General features: G+C 41.4%; 1 protein-coding gene across 3 annotated transcripts; it reads right to left on the reverse strand.

Moving 5' to 3' along the window:
• Window positions 1-129: 129 nt before the first annotated feature.
• On the reverse strand, window positions 130-14835 carry LOC146272773 (LIM domain and actin-binding protein 1-like). 3 transcript variants are annotated; one of them, XM_084704576.1, is made up of 11 exons: window positions 14696-14835; window positions 10325-10455; window positions 9464-9509; window positions 6548-7012; window positions 3714-3768; window positions 3481-3596; window positions 3214-3285; window positions 2890-2941; window positions 2519-2598; window positions 2272-2405; window positions 130-2120 (listed from the first exon to the last, which is right to left on the reverse strand). In XM_084704576.1, exons 2-11 carry the CDS (start codon window positions 10444-10446, stop codon window positions 983-985), a joined length of 2280 nt encoding a protein of 759 aa, XP_084560702.1. In that variant the 5' UTR covers window positions 10447-10455; window positions 14696-14835; the 3' UTR covers window positions 130-982. The 3 variants fall into 3 exon arrangements, with proteins under 3 accessions (XP_084560702.1, XP_084560700.1, XP_084560703.1); XM_084704574.1 differs by lacking the exon at window positions 14696-14835 and adding an exon at window positions 13065-13228; XM_084704577.1 differs by lacking the exons at window positions 9464-9509; window positions 10325-10455; window positions 14696-14835 and adding an exon at window positions 7894-8200.
• Between the last annotated feature and the right edge of the window lie 346 nt (window positions 14836-15181).

Genomic DNA, 15181 nt, shown 5'->3' on the forward strand with positions numbered 1-15181 from the left:
TGTTCATTTGATTTCACAAATATGAAATACTTGTGGTTGGCCAGCAGAGGGCATCACCACCTAAGATCATACTTTAAATTAGTTACAAAACTGTCAACTTGAGTTCATATTTAAATAAGGAGTCATATCCATAATAAACCATTTTATTCATTAAAAATAATGGCATTATGGTAATTTAATTATGTAAAATGTTCATAAAGATATACAAAACATTGGTCCTCAGTAAAGTACAGTATACATAATCAGGGTAAATCTGACAATGTGCATATATCCAGTTCTTAACTCAATTACAAAATATTATTTTTATACAGTTTAAACCAGGCACTTTTTAATTGGAAATTAGAAAATGCAGGAAGCATAAACATTCAGAAACACTGCACTCAGACAATTCATTTGGACCAGAGAAGCAAACAAAACTTGTCATTCTCAAATCAATCCAAGTGTTTAACACTTTACAAGCATTTAGAAATACTTTTCCCATTATCCATGTGGCAGTGATTTGGACTGGCTAATATTATAGATATTTAATCCATCATTCACCACCATCTTTCAAAGCAAGACAATATTTAAGTGAAAGATGCAGAGGTTCCAGCATAGAGTGTATATTTTATTACCCCACAATTTAATAATTCCCATATTATATGAAGGCATTGCATTGAGATGGTTGTTCAGTTAAGAGTTTAAAAACAGACTAACCAGCCTTTGCTGCATAAAGAAAAATAACTACCAAAAGTACCAAAAAGATCAAAACATTTCAATGCACCAGTCCGGACCCATTGCCTACCTCTGAATTCATTCAAGGAATCCAAGAGGCCAGGAGTTTTTTTAAGACAGAATGAACACTAAACCTAATATAAAATCACAAATTGCACCAACACAGTTAGAAACAATGTGTGCCCTCCCCCCCCTTGCATCATCCTCGCCCTTTCATACATGTTAAGCTAATTCTGATGTCTGAAAGGGGGACATAGACAAATCCTTTTCAGACATCATCTTCCTCATCATCTTCTTCATAGTAGCGATTCCTCTTGATCATCTGCTCCACTGTCAGCTCCTCCTCTCCTTCTCCCCCTTCTTCTTCCCCATCCCAGAATCCCACATCCTGGGAGGTGCGGTTGTGTTTGACATGCAAAGGTGAAGAGGGGGATGCTGGGATTTCTGGTGAGGCACTTTGGCATTTCAGAGGCGCTTCTTCCTCCTCATCTTCCACTGCTGCTGCTGCTTTCTCTCTTGACATGTGTTCCTTTCTATTCTCCGTCTGCTTTGGAAGACTTTCGGCATCCTCCTGTGAGCTGTTCTCTCCTCCAATCGCACCATCACTTTGCAGGACGGGCTTCTCTTCCCTCTTATCTCTCCCTCTCTCATCCCTCCCTGTCTCTGCCTGGCTCTGGGCCTGCTGGGCAGGGTCCAGAGGACAGGAGCGGGTTTCCTCCAGAGAGCCCCTTCTCTCCAGCAGGGGCCTGATGGGTCGGCGGGGCTCCCGGGGGCCCAGGGACAGAGGGGAACTAGCGGTGACAGCCACAGAAAAGGGACGACTGCGCTCCTTCAGAGAGGAGCTTCTCCTCAGGCTTTTCAGCTCTGCCTGCTCTGGGCTCTGATTGGACATCAGCAGCTCTCCCTCTGGGGGCCACTTGGCCCTCCATGGCCGACTCCCAGTAGCTCCCTCCAAGGAGGGGCTTCCTCCTCGAGCACCCATACCCGTCCCAGCCCCTAAATCTCCCTCTGAAGAAGGAGGCCAGGCGATCCTCAGCCTGCGAGTCTCTGTTGGTCTCTCCACAGAGCTGTGCTTCTCATTTGAACTTGTGTTGGTGTGGGCCAGTGTCTCCAGAGAGGCAGCCAGGTCTGTTACCTTGGCTATGGGAGACTCCTCCACAGTGGGGCTGGGTTGTTTGGCTGGGTTGTTCTCAGCTGGATGAGAAACTATTGTTGGTTCCTTAACTTCCTTTGGCCTAGCTCTCTCCCCATCCGACGAGTCCTCCTCTTCGTCTGTCCGGGTGGTCCACAGCTCTTTGTGGGGCCGGTGTCCAAAGCCCTCATCATAGTTTCCTTTGGCCTTGAACAGCTGGCTAAAGTGGGGCTTGCAGTAGACATTGCCATGCAAAGAGGCATAGTTCCCCAAGCTAAACCGAGGGCAGTAAAAGGTTAGAAAGAAAGACAACTAAAATCTTAGCTAATATAGCAAGAGCCTTCCTGAGAAATGACTGTTCAAGAGTAACACATCTCTATGTCAAGTATCAACAGAGAGCCCTGTATGTGCAGGTAAAGTCAGACCTGAGCTTGGTGTTGCAGTGGACACAACGGAAGCAGGTGTTGTGGTAAATATGCTGATCTGCCACCAGTTTCTCCAGAGGGTACACAGTCTTTAGGCAAGCAATGCAAGTTTCCCTCACAGGCAGGCAGAACTTCTACATTTATTAATACAAAATATATGTAAGAGGACTGCGGTCACCAGGAATATACTGTAAATATCAGGTTTTAGTTTTTGAAATGATGGGTAAGGATAAGGGAAATAACTTACTCTAGTTGCCTTGGGTGGATCACTATGGGCAGATGACAGAGGGCTACTCTTAGAGCTAGGATGTGAATTCATATCAGTGCCTAAAAAAAAATCAAGCACAATGCAATTGCAGGCTTCAGACTCCAGTTTGGCTCATATTGGAGGTAGAAGAGTGGACACCAGGACAGAACAGTAATTCAAGTAAACAACAGTCAGAGCTGCCCTTTTACCCATATTTATGGGGTCCAATTAGAGAAAAGAACAGCTCAGAATCCTGCTGGGACTGGCTCTGTCCCCAGAACCCCACACCAGAAGCTACGGCATCAGAGGACGGGTGCACAGAATACTGGTGTGTGTGTGTACACATGTATGAGTGGGTCTCCCAGACTCACCATTAGTCTCATGAACTGGCAGTTTTTTTATTTTAGACTCTAAAGGTGATACCTGATTGAAAAGGGGATAGAGAGTGTGCAAAAGGGAAAAAATAGAAAAATACAGAGAAAAACTATCAAACTTTGCAAGGTCACATAGTTAACTGCCCTGTGTCACAGAGTTGATTTACTATCAGGACATTACTACTCTGTTTATCAGCCTGAACTCTGATAAATAAATGTTTGCATATACAATGCAGTCATTACAAGAGACAGCTGCATTAAAAACTCAAAAACGTTGTCTAACACACCATGTCTCTCCTTCTCACATATATTAGTACTGACCAAAGCTACACCACCAGGGGGCACAATCTCCTTGCCACTGAGGTGACCTCCTTCCATTTCTGAGACACTGGCCTGAAAAACAACAGGGTTGATAAAAACAACTCACATCAATACAGAACAGTGTGACCATGTAAATGGTTGAAATGGTAAATCGGACAAAAATAATACCCTGCAGAAACGTTGTTATACTCTTCAGTTTCTGGATAAGAAGGTTTCATGGTTCATGTAAGAATTGAGCAGTAAAATAGTAGGATGATATGTACATACACACATGGATGAACTTCCAATGCGTGCAGCGTCCTTTTTGGACACAGCAGCTTGGTATTTTGCCATCCTGTCCCTAAGTGATGTGGACTCGAACACTCTCTCAGATAAGGAAAGGCCTAGAACACAGACACAAAGGTTTACAGTCATCAGAACAATTTTCACTTAAATATCCTTAAGTTACAACAGTGATCTTCAATTCAAAAACAGTATGTATGTGTGTTCACTTGTGTTACCCCCAAGTTTGTCCATGTCCTCTGAAGGGGTCCGGCGCAGTCCCGTCCTTGTCTCCTAAATGAGAACACTCAGGTCAATTAACAATCAGTCATAGACCCATAAACTTTATATCTTTGTGGCAGAATGAGTCAGGACTTCTTGTCTGTACCCAAGTCAATTCCTTATTGGTCCCAGAAGACCAACCCCACAACCCCCCTCTAGGATCACCCCTCCCCCACACTAGCTGTATCCTAATTAGTCACTTTCTGGATTCATTTTGATTACAACAGGACACTGATGACCACTTACAGGAAACTCTTTCACTCACTGATAATCTCACACACCCATTTGATGCATGTGTCATTTCCCTGTTCTAATCAAATTATATATATATATATGTGGAGCATATCAAGCCTCAATTGTGTTGGGAATTGTTTGTGTGTATTTCCCTTTTGCCCATGTGTCCACACACTGATGAGTAAACCAGACAGAGACTTAGGAGTAATCCTCAACACAGAAGAGTGAAGGAGAGATTTAGTAAATTAAAACAATCCGTTTCTCCTGGCCCTCCCATTTAAATCACCATGGAGCCCTAGCTGCCCCCTCCCCTCCTCACAGTCTTACATGCAGGATTGTTCAATAGGACTGTTTAGGTGGCGTGGGATGGGATTGTTTCACCATTTTCATGGTGTTAGGTTTCGAAGAAGGCAGCTCTCTTTAGCCCAGTATTGTGAAAGCTGTGTAATGTGACTAGAAGAACGTGTACAGACAGGAACACTTAGTTCCAAAGCCACTTTAACTGATGCCAGATTAGACAGTGCTGGGGTCAAAAGGAAAATTATGCCCAATTGCTCGGGCCAACCAGAGACGTAACTTTTCTTTGTTTTTATTCTTTATATTGTCTTGGATGCATTTAGCTCTCCAGACTAACTGATAACAACCACGACCATGATGCATCATGCTTCTGAAACCTTACTCAGAGCTAGCACTGAACAGTACAGAGAGAAAGAGAGAGGTGGACTACAACTACAGAAAAGGGGGTGAAAAAAGATAAACTAATGGGAAGAGCAGGTCCATTAGACAGTTGTGGAGGTAATAAAAGAAAGAGACACTGAGAGAAACAAAGAAAATGTGTGTGTTTGTGAGAGACAGAGAGTGTCTACTGTCAGGATGTTATGCGGGTGGGAGAAAGGAGCAGTGTTTTCTGTAGGAGTCAGGGTTTGTAGGCCTCTAGTAATCTGGGGGTAAGGAGCATGTGCATACCACTGCCATGACATCAGCACTGCTGTAAGACAGCATCAGCGCTGAGCAGGCACAGAGATACAGCTGGAAAAGGATGAGCTCTGTATGTCTGTGTGTGTGCTGAAGGAAAGGCAAGTGTGACCAATGATCAGCCAACCTTTACCGATGTTATAAATTATTCTTAATCCGTAGTAAATTGGATGTAGATAACTATACACACACACACGTAATTATTTGTGAAAATAGGGGCTTAAAATGGTGTGTATTAAACGGGCACTCCGCAGTGAGAACAGGTCTCAGACCAAAACAAATTGAAGTTGACCCCCGAATAAAGTCCCATCTATACAATCCAAGCAGTATATTCAGCAGCAGCCCAGGACCTTAGGAACATGGTCAGCATGACACAGGCCTGCCTTCACGAGTCCTGCACCACTACAACACCACCACTGTTCTCTACCCAGCCTCCTCAGAGACACAGGGGAGACTTTCTGCGGTGAATGCTCATGAACTTAGTTAACAAAAGTGGTAAACACAAAAGGCATGGCACATCCACACAATTCCTCCTGAAATTCAGGCCTCCTGAAAGGCCTGAATCTCTCAAGCCTCCTCCACCTCTACCTGTCAAAACTGAAAAGCAAAAGAGGACAGTTCTACAGCAGTCCAGAAGGATAACATGTTAAATTGTCACCCCAAATACTGAATTAAATTTTGATGAATCAGAAAACCAAAAGTAGAACTTACAAAAAGTTAAGATATGAAGAGCAGAAATATCTTGGGCTAGATGGTGTAGGTGTGGTGGGTTCTGATAGAAAGAATACTTCACTAAGGAAAAGTCACACGGCAAGGAGGGAGGGCAGGAAAAGAGAGGTAGAATTCCAGAGGTGGGTCTTTGAAGAAAGCGACAAAGAGGAATGCAAGAACATTCCAGACCCTCTGCTACAATACAGGGTGGAGGTAGGGGTCCGGGAGGGGGCAGAAAAGAAGGCTGGTGAGGATTACTAAGCTTGGTCAGGGTAGACTAGATCTGAGAGCATAGGGCTGGGAGTAAAGGGGAGAGAGAGAGAGTGAGAAGAGGTGACTTTAGTAAAATGTTTGGAAGGGCATGGAGTTGTGAGGAGCAGGAAGACAGGAGAACAGTTTTTTTCAGGGATATTTGCTAAGCAATGACAGGACAGCGTGTTATTATATAATTTAATATGTGACTTGTTTCTGATGAGAGTTAGGGCAACCTTCTGTATTTTAAGTTTTCACATTATTCGATAATCTGACTTATGGTGTTAGTCCTTGTCTCTCTCTGTGTGTGTATATTTGCAAGGTGTATAAGTGAGCAAGGTTGTGTGTGTAGTTTTGGTAAAGATGTGTTCAGTCTGTACTTACTGATGTGCACTGAGACAGACAGCGCTCCAAGGGGAGCCATGTGAGAAGCAGACAGGGCTTTGAAGCGCATGAATTAATCAGGTACAATAGCATGTGACTGACTTGACTAAAATCCAAAGAAAGATTGTAACTAGTACAGTCTAAAACTCAAAAACAGAATAACAGGTCAGCTACATCACTGCTGTCTGTGTGTGTGTGTGTGTGTGTCTGTGTGTGGGTGTGTGTGTGTGTGTACCTTGCCAATGGAGTCTCCCTCTCCCTTCTCAAACATCATCTTCAGACTGTTGAGAGGCATACTGGGTTTCTCCAAGGGGCTGCAGGGGCTGGACACCACTTTCTCCTCCACCTGCATCGACCCTTCCTCCTCTTCTCCCTCATTTGCTCTCAACTCTTTCTTCTCCATGGCTCTCTGGTTCTCTCCTCCCTCTGCTGGCTTTATTGCTGCTGGGAGGTACGGGTGGTGGCTGGCTTTACTTTGACCTTCTTGAGTGTTCAAGGGTCCAGGGGACTTTTCGGTTGGGGAATGGTTTTCGGTGAGGGGGGGAGGTCTGGGCACAGCTGGAGGGGTGATGCGAGCACGTGGTTTGCTGATGGGCAGAGGAACAGTTTTATCCTGTTGAGGGGGTCTTGTATGTTCCCAACGTTTCTTTAAAACACTCAGGTTCCCTGAGCGCAGGGTGGGTGGCAGACTCTCAACTGACTGGGAGGACAACAAAAGGAGAGATGGGATTAGAACACCACTTCAGTCTCAACTTCTGACCTCCTGTAAAACTGACACCAATGAGACGAGACTACTCAACCAACACATCAGTCATTGACAGATATGGATCACTGATAAATGGTCCATAAATCTGCATTTCAATTTTCCACACTGTACCAAAAGTTCACTTTTTTATTTGTTTATCCTTTTTTATTAGGCAATACAACCTCAAGTTGCAGAAAAAAGCAAGCACATAATGTCATCACCAAAAAATATTTATTCCTACAGCAGCCATGCTGTAAAGAGTGAGCTTGTTACTGACTTGGACAAATGACAGCAGATTCAATGACCAGCTGTTCCTAAAGCTGATCCAGGAGAGGAAAGCTGTCCAGGGGTTGCTGTCAGCTGCAGACTTAGTGCCACAGCAGCAAAGAAAGACTTGGCTTCAGACAGAGGGAGCAGGACTGAACATGGAGAACTCTTTCTCAACTGCATTCCATTCTGTGGCAACCTTACCTTTTCCCACAAACAACCCAGGGGAAGGTCCTCTCCACTAACCAACCATCCATAATGTGTAATGTATTAGTTTTCAATTTTCTCTATGGAAATGACAGCCTGCTCATAACTGACTATAAACAGCTGGAAAGTACAGAAAGGGGCGTGGAACACCCTTTGACAGGAAGACTGAGCTAACTAATAAATTAGTCAACCCATTTGGTGAATCAAGCATACCTTTCCTTAGACCCAACTAGACTGCAGCATGTCTGAGCATACAGAAAACCAGGTCAATTGACAACTATTCAAATGTATAGTAAATAAATTATGTGCATTGTTCATTAATTTCCAAGATCAAAAACTCTTGAATGAGGAACCAACATTACCTCTCCATTTAACAAGAAGAGGTGGTCAACGAGCGAGTGGAAGTAGTCCATACAAACACCTCCAAACCCTAACTCTACTTGAGACATCTCTTTATGACCACAGTCCATAATTTAGCTACTCCAGAGGAATCCATTCTGCAAGTCACAACAACGGATTTGACAGAGACGAGCACACACATGGTAAAGGAACAAGGAGAAAGGGAGGACTGAACAGGACAGTAAGAGAGAAACCCGAAGCTAACAGAAAACAGACACACAATCCCTTTCTTTGTCAGACCAGCTGAACTACAGCAAATGGACAAAACAATGAAAAGTTTGTTCTCTGTTTTTTGAAAAGAGAAGTGGAGAAACCTGTGTGAGTGAGGAGAGACGAGGCGAAGTCAAGCAGACCTAGGCAGCAGTGTTGGATGAAGTCCTTCTCTGGGTCTGTGAGCTGAGAGAGAATGATAGAGTTCTCCCAGATGTTAGCAGTAAGAAAAAAACTCTGCTTTTAGGAGCTAGCCCACCCCCCATCGAGACCAGGAGAGAAAAAAAAATACCCAGGAAACCAGAAAGCAGGAAATGATACATTTAGGAAAAGTTTAACTCTTCAATGGCTGGGTCTCGTGTTCCATTGGAGTTTTATTCCAATAGAGGAACTTAATTTTAGACATTATGACTTTGTCTATAAATCCTACAATGTATAATTTAATTACAGCCTAATGACCTCTGCCTCACCAAGAGCTCTACAACTGTTGAGGAATGTGGCAGAAAATCATAATTTTACATTGTTCAAGTGCTTCTTAAGTAGTCAGTTATTCCAGTTATCAGTGATATTATCTTTTCAGTTGATCGTCACCTTTACCTGACCCTTTGTCTTCTCAAAGGCCTTATGAAATGTGCTACGTCCTGATTCTGATACATCCTGTCCATTGGGTCCATGACTCAGAGTCAGCTTCCGGCTCACTTTATGCACACTCACACAACTGGAGAGACACACTTCCGCAAAACCTAATTCTAACATTACAGATCTGGCTCAGTAGTAAAGCCAAGCACAAAGGACAATCAAGAGTAGACTACTACAAGCTAATGTAATAACATTAGTGCTGACCTTGGTGAATGCTAATTTGGAAGGTTCACATCATTGTGGACACCCCTGTGGTCAAATCTCAGTCATATGGCAGGAAATTATAGTTATACTAACAAAGGATCAGATGGTCATAAAGATTTGACGAGTGACTGAACAGTAAAAGTTTTAGCTCTGTCAGAAGGAAGAAAATATTATTAGAGAAAACACAAAACCTAATTTTACCCCAAACTACATAATATATCCAAAAACAAGGATGACACTCAATATGGTAGAATTACCTTATAATCCTGCCTGTTACTGGGTGATTTATTATTCCCTTCACTAGTCCAATCAAGCACAGCCCAACTGACAAAGGCAACTAACTATGGCAGTAGCAGATGGTATTAAAGGGGATTAGGCATTTGAAGTGGGATTATGGGCATGACTACAGGTTGATCACAAGTAATCAACAAAGGGGAGGTAGTAACAGGCAGTTTGTTTGGGGAATAGGTAGATACTTACTGCTTTCTTCTTCTCTGCATTGGACTCCTCAGCCGCTCGTTGGTACCTGTGGGAGGGGAAGAGGGCTAGATGAGCAACACTGACCTCTGCTGAAGCAATATAGTTCTGCATAAAGCTGACATTTTTAGTCCAATTCACTGTGGCCATTTCAACAGTACTAACATAATAATGACATATATTTGATAATACACAAAATAGCCATTCAGGATTAATTTAAATTTAACATTTGAGGGCCATTAAAACAAAACAGCTTCTTGCTTTTAATCAGGTAATTCTGATCCAAACACGCCCTATTAAACACTATCACCACAACTGAGAGAATCAGTCTAGTTGTTTTACATATCACCGTCTACTGGACAGATACTTGTATTACATTATTGCTGAAATAAATGCATAAAGCTAGAAATAGTGCCTTCATAACATCTTTTTTGTTCAGTCTCAGGCTATCAAATCTATCAATAGCCTAGCTACTTTTGTGTTTTTTATTTTGGGATTTCTCTTTTCATGTTAATTTCATTTAGATGATGTGATCTTGACAACATTTGTAACTGAATTGAATCTAAAAAAATCTTGATGAACTGATCTTGAACAGATTACTTTTGAAATATAGCTACCAGTCTATATATATTAAGGAATCTCCTAACCACAATTTGAACAACAGAAACTATCATCACACTATCTAAACTGTACTGTAATTACGTAACCTATCAAAGTATTTTGAAAATTGCATGGAATGTTAGGACTGCAGATGAGGAGCTGTATGGCAGGTTTTTCCACACACGCATGACAAAGATAGACTATAGCCTACATAAAAAGTGTTAGTATGGTAGACAAAACTACTGTTTGGCATATTTTACTCACTTGGAGAAGCGCTCCGCGATGGCATTGGTCTTCCCCCGGCCGCTGACCAATGACAGCTCTTTGGCGGTGACACGTAAAGACTGTGAGGCCCATGATCTCCTGTTGAACGATCCACTCTCCATGTTTCCTTTCTAAAAAGTTGAAATTGTAATTGTTAAATATTTTTTTTAGGAATACAAAAAACACTTTTCACATCAGGTCCACAATATGCCTCAAAGAGACAACACTGTTGGATGAAAACCCCAGTCACAGAATAATAAGCACAATTAAAATCACCATCACTTATCAAACTGAAGAACTGACAGTACACTGCACTTTTGACTACTTTCTCAACAATAAGCTTAAGTGGTCCCTGACGATAATTAGAGGGAGAGCTATATATTCAATGAGAGTACTGTCTGTTTACAAAGAGATACTGTCAGACACTGCCTTTTCAACCCCCCAATGAGGTCACTGACCTGTACCAATCACCAGCAATGTCTGCAAGCTTGTTTGTCCATTTATACAGTATAATGACATTTACTCACCGCAAACATTTTAACGCATACGCTTGCACGTATAAACACAATTACTGGGGTGAGCTTTGAAACCATCTGCCCCAAATAGCAAAAATGCAAGTTCTGATCTGCCTGACTGCAAAATAAGTAAGCATTACATGAGCAGTTAAGCTGTCATTGTGTGAATCAGAGCATATCATCATCTGACTGCAGACTGGGGCCTTCTCTGAGCACGTAAGTGGTAGTGGAAGCATTTTATACATACTTGTTTTTCTTAAGTAACAATTAAAGGCAGCTTGATTATACAGAATAAAGGCAGACATACTTTGACGTACAAACATAAAAAGACATGGTTGCTATGCTGGCCAACACATACACAGGTAAATAAACAACAGCCGACTTTAAAACTGTTATTTGTCTGGAAGGGAGGGCCATCTTGAAAATAAACACATTGAAATCAGTTAGAAGTCATCAAGACCCTCCTTGAGTACACATTATAATTCACCACAGGAATTCAGCCATGTCCTTTACCGGTCAGCTGACTTTCTAGTTGCACCTTGCTTTTTACACCTTGGTTATTTCATCACTAGGCAACAATGAATGGACTTTGAAATTAACTTTAACAGAGCAGCAGGTTATGTGTTGACACAAAGAGAGACAGGGAGGGTGTGTTTGTGGGTGCATGAGTGAGTAAGAAAATAAGAGAGGCAGGCACTACAGATAAATGTAATACAAGTAATGTGGAATCATACAAGATAATGTGACAAGATCATGTGGATAATGCCCACTAAGCAACAGATTAAAAAAAATGAAAAGGTTGATACATTTGCAGTGAGACATCCTATTTACTTCTCATAAACACAGTATTTATCATAGCCACAGTCATTTTTAGACGTGGTCTCAGTTTTCATATTTTACGAAGACAGCAGGCCAACAATTAAACCTGGGCTTATGGGGAGTATACTGGTTGAAAGCCTGTGCAGCTAAAGTATGCATTCAGGGGGAAAGGAATAAAAGGTGTGTGGGTGTGTGAACACATACAGGAAATGCATCCTATTCATGTATACTGACATGGTGGGATAGCTTGGCAAGCCAAAGACAGAAAGGGGCACCATTTTCACAGAAGATGTTATCTGATATAACTGTCTTTCCAAGCAAAAAGACACAGAACATCACAAAAATATAGCTTGATTACTTAATATTAGACATACCCAAACATCTAGGTCTACTGCCGATAGGCTTACTCGTAATGCAGACTCACACAAGGACAGTACACCTTAAGTGTGGAGCCTATATATCGAAGATGACCGATTCTGGGTTCAAACTTTTCCTGAGGCAATTCTTATCTGGTTTAGAAACACTGGACCTACGCATGTTAACTTCAATAAAGCACAAAACCAAATGACCTTTAAACTTCCACTTCCTTCTGAGTTCTCCCTGGCAACACAGTATCCAAAACAAACCTTGAAATGTCACCAAACTGAACCAAAATGGCTCTGGCATTGTGCAATAGACATGACCTAAATCTGGATGAGACAATTGTATATGTGTGGTGCACCTAGGGGAGGTTGGGGGCAACCTGCCCTGGAGGTGATGGTTAAGCTTTAATGGAACACTAATCCAGCAAAAAGATCCCAGTGATGCAATTCAAAAGATTCAAATGTGAAAATTGCATCTTGCTATCCTAGTGGGATTAGTCAGTTGCAAACCTAGAATCTTTGGAAGTCAGTCCTGTAATGACACAAGTAAAACAAAAAAATGTGGCACAATACTGTGGCCCTCAAGCACAAATTACAAGTCAGTTTACAAGGACATAGGCACAAGTCTATGCATTTTATACTATATATAAAAAAGACCTTAACTAAAATACTACTTAAATGTAAGCCTTTATGGTCATTTTTAGTCAATGACAAGTGTGGGTGGTGACTGGGGAAACTACCCCTGAATGTAATTTATGGAAAGCTGGTTCAGTCAGAACTGAAACACAGGCCTTCCCTTCATGGCTGATTCAGCACTTCATTGGAGCCAGTTGATCAGGTGTCACAAAGCCACCCAACTTCTTTTAACCCTGTAGTTTTGAGCAGTAAACAGCCTTTTTGAAAACAATTTAACAATTCACCTTAACAATTGCTATCACTACATCAGTGACAATACAGATTGTGAAAGTTATGAAATTGATAGATTAAAAACACAAACAACTGAAGTCAAGTATTTACTACAAAAGAAAATATCAAATAACTCACCTTTTAGTTTGTCTATCGTCAGCTGGGTCTTAAGAAAAGATTACATATGTTTGTTTTTTTTATTTCATTTTAGCTTCGGTCTTTCCTTAACGTTTTACACTTCCGATGAGTCACTTCTCTGGCATACCTTGAAATACCTGATACAGTGTGTGTTTGTGTGCGAGTGTGTCTGTGTGGTGTAAGAGGTGGAGTAAGGAGAAAGGTGTCATAGGACTCTAGGGGGATGGTCATGTGATTCTCTGCACCAATTACCTTAGGTATTGCATTTCTACGTATCAAGCACATTGTGTGTGTAGTGCGCATGTCAGCTAAATCCTTGCAACAAAAAAAAAACATTTGCTTTGCACTACTGCATCAGTATTAATCATATATGTTGAACTTGAATACGGACAAATATAACCTGTGTCCAAGGTACAATTGCATCTCTCCATAAGGGTGGTGTGTGAGTGTATTGACAAAGGACAGCTGGAGGAGAGGTGTAGAGAAAGGAGAAGAGAGGGATAAGAGAAACAGGGAGAAAGAACAGGAAGCTCAAGTTTCTCTGTGTCGTTGAAAGAGGACCGGGAGGTACACGAGTGTCATGTGAGCCCTGCCAGGTATTGCTGCAGTGCCAGAATCATGCTGGCTTTGTCACAACACATGTCTGAACACTTCAGACATTCCTTCTTTTAGTGGTTAGCCTAACCAACAACTTTTCTCTTACATTTATGAATACACAGGCTTTAAACAGTTCATAAAATATCCAGGTTTGTCAGAGATAATTTAGGCCAATTTAAGGCCAGAAGACAGCCTTTTTCACTTGTTTTTACTGAATAAGTCAATCTTTCTTGATCAAAGGTTTGTCTCTTTTGCCGAGTTTGTCTCTTTTGCCGAGTTTTATCAAAATCATTTTACAAATCGCATGGAAAATACCTTTCCCAGCTAATTATTCTTAAACTGTTTGTCTTTAATGGAGTATGCTTTCTTTTAACAGAGAAATAAAACATCAGATTCTGACATTATGAACTGGGGCTATTCCAAGAATGTTAAATGGAATATAACTGTGCCAATAAATGAGCATAAAGACGTATAAAAATGACATACTAAAACTGTCATGACAGTCAAGATAAAAGAAAAGGACATTCAGCATTGAGTTGACTGCAGGCACTGACAAGAATACCAAACAAATGTCTCTAAAGACAGCCACTGAGAGTCCACCTCCAAAAGGATTAGGAATAATGGAGTATCTCGTTGTTGTCAGACCAAGATGGAGTGTATTCATTAAACACATTAAATATGTAAAACAATGTTAACATCACAACATCAATGTACCCTAACTGGTTATGCCAAAAAATAAAACAGCAGTGTTTACAATTTATGATGAAGTCCCAAGATAATGTGTTAACAGGATCTCCTGTTAACAGGATCCCCTACATTTTTCTTGAACAGCAGGCTAGTTTACGCTATGCATGTTTCCGAAAGTTTGTTTCAGGATTAGGTTCAGATTCTTATGAGTATCGTTGTAAACTCCAATACATTTGGCTATAGCTATTATCTAGCTACACGAGGAATATTTTGAAAGATGTAAAATGACCTGGTTGTTATTTTCAACTGTAGATACAAAATAATTCAATAACCTACAAAATACCCACCTTTGTCTTTTTTTTCTTCAATTGTCAAACGGCATTTAGTCTCTGCACATGTTTGAAAACTCAATTGATGAATGTCCCGGACGTGCCAGCAAGCAGGTGTAGCAAAACGTATTTCCAATTGTATTCAAGCGTGGTGTTTACTGTAGTCAACCGTGTATAATTTACAATTTGTTACAATCAAACACGAAAACAACTACAGAGTAAAAAAATAATGAAGGCCACCGCTGTAGTGTAGGACTAGCAATCAAACTTTAAGAGCGGGTGTTCGAAAATCTTGTGTCTGCATCGCACGGGGCGTGACTTGTCAAAGTATCCATATTCTTCTGGGAATTCCCATCTTCAAAACTGATGTCCAAACTTGATTCTCATCTTATAAAGACTCCTTTCGAGTTCAGCTCCAAATGTCCTAAACTAGCCTACTAGAAATGTGACTTGCATTCAATTGAGGTAATCGTTTGTCATTGGCCTAAAGGAAGATCAGGTAAT

This window comes from Hypomesus nipponensis, chromosome 9, assembly GCF_054491055.1.
Source record: "Hypomesus nipponensis isolate SF chromosome 9, ASM5449105v1, whole genome shotgun sequence".
In the NCBI taxonomy this organism is placed as follows: domain Eukaryota; kingdom Metazoa; phylum Chordata; class Actinopteri; order Osmeriformes; family Osmeridae; genus Hypomesus; species Hypomesus nipponensis.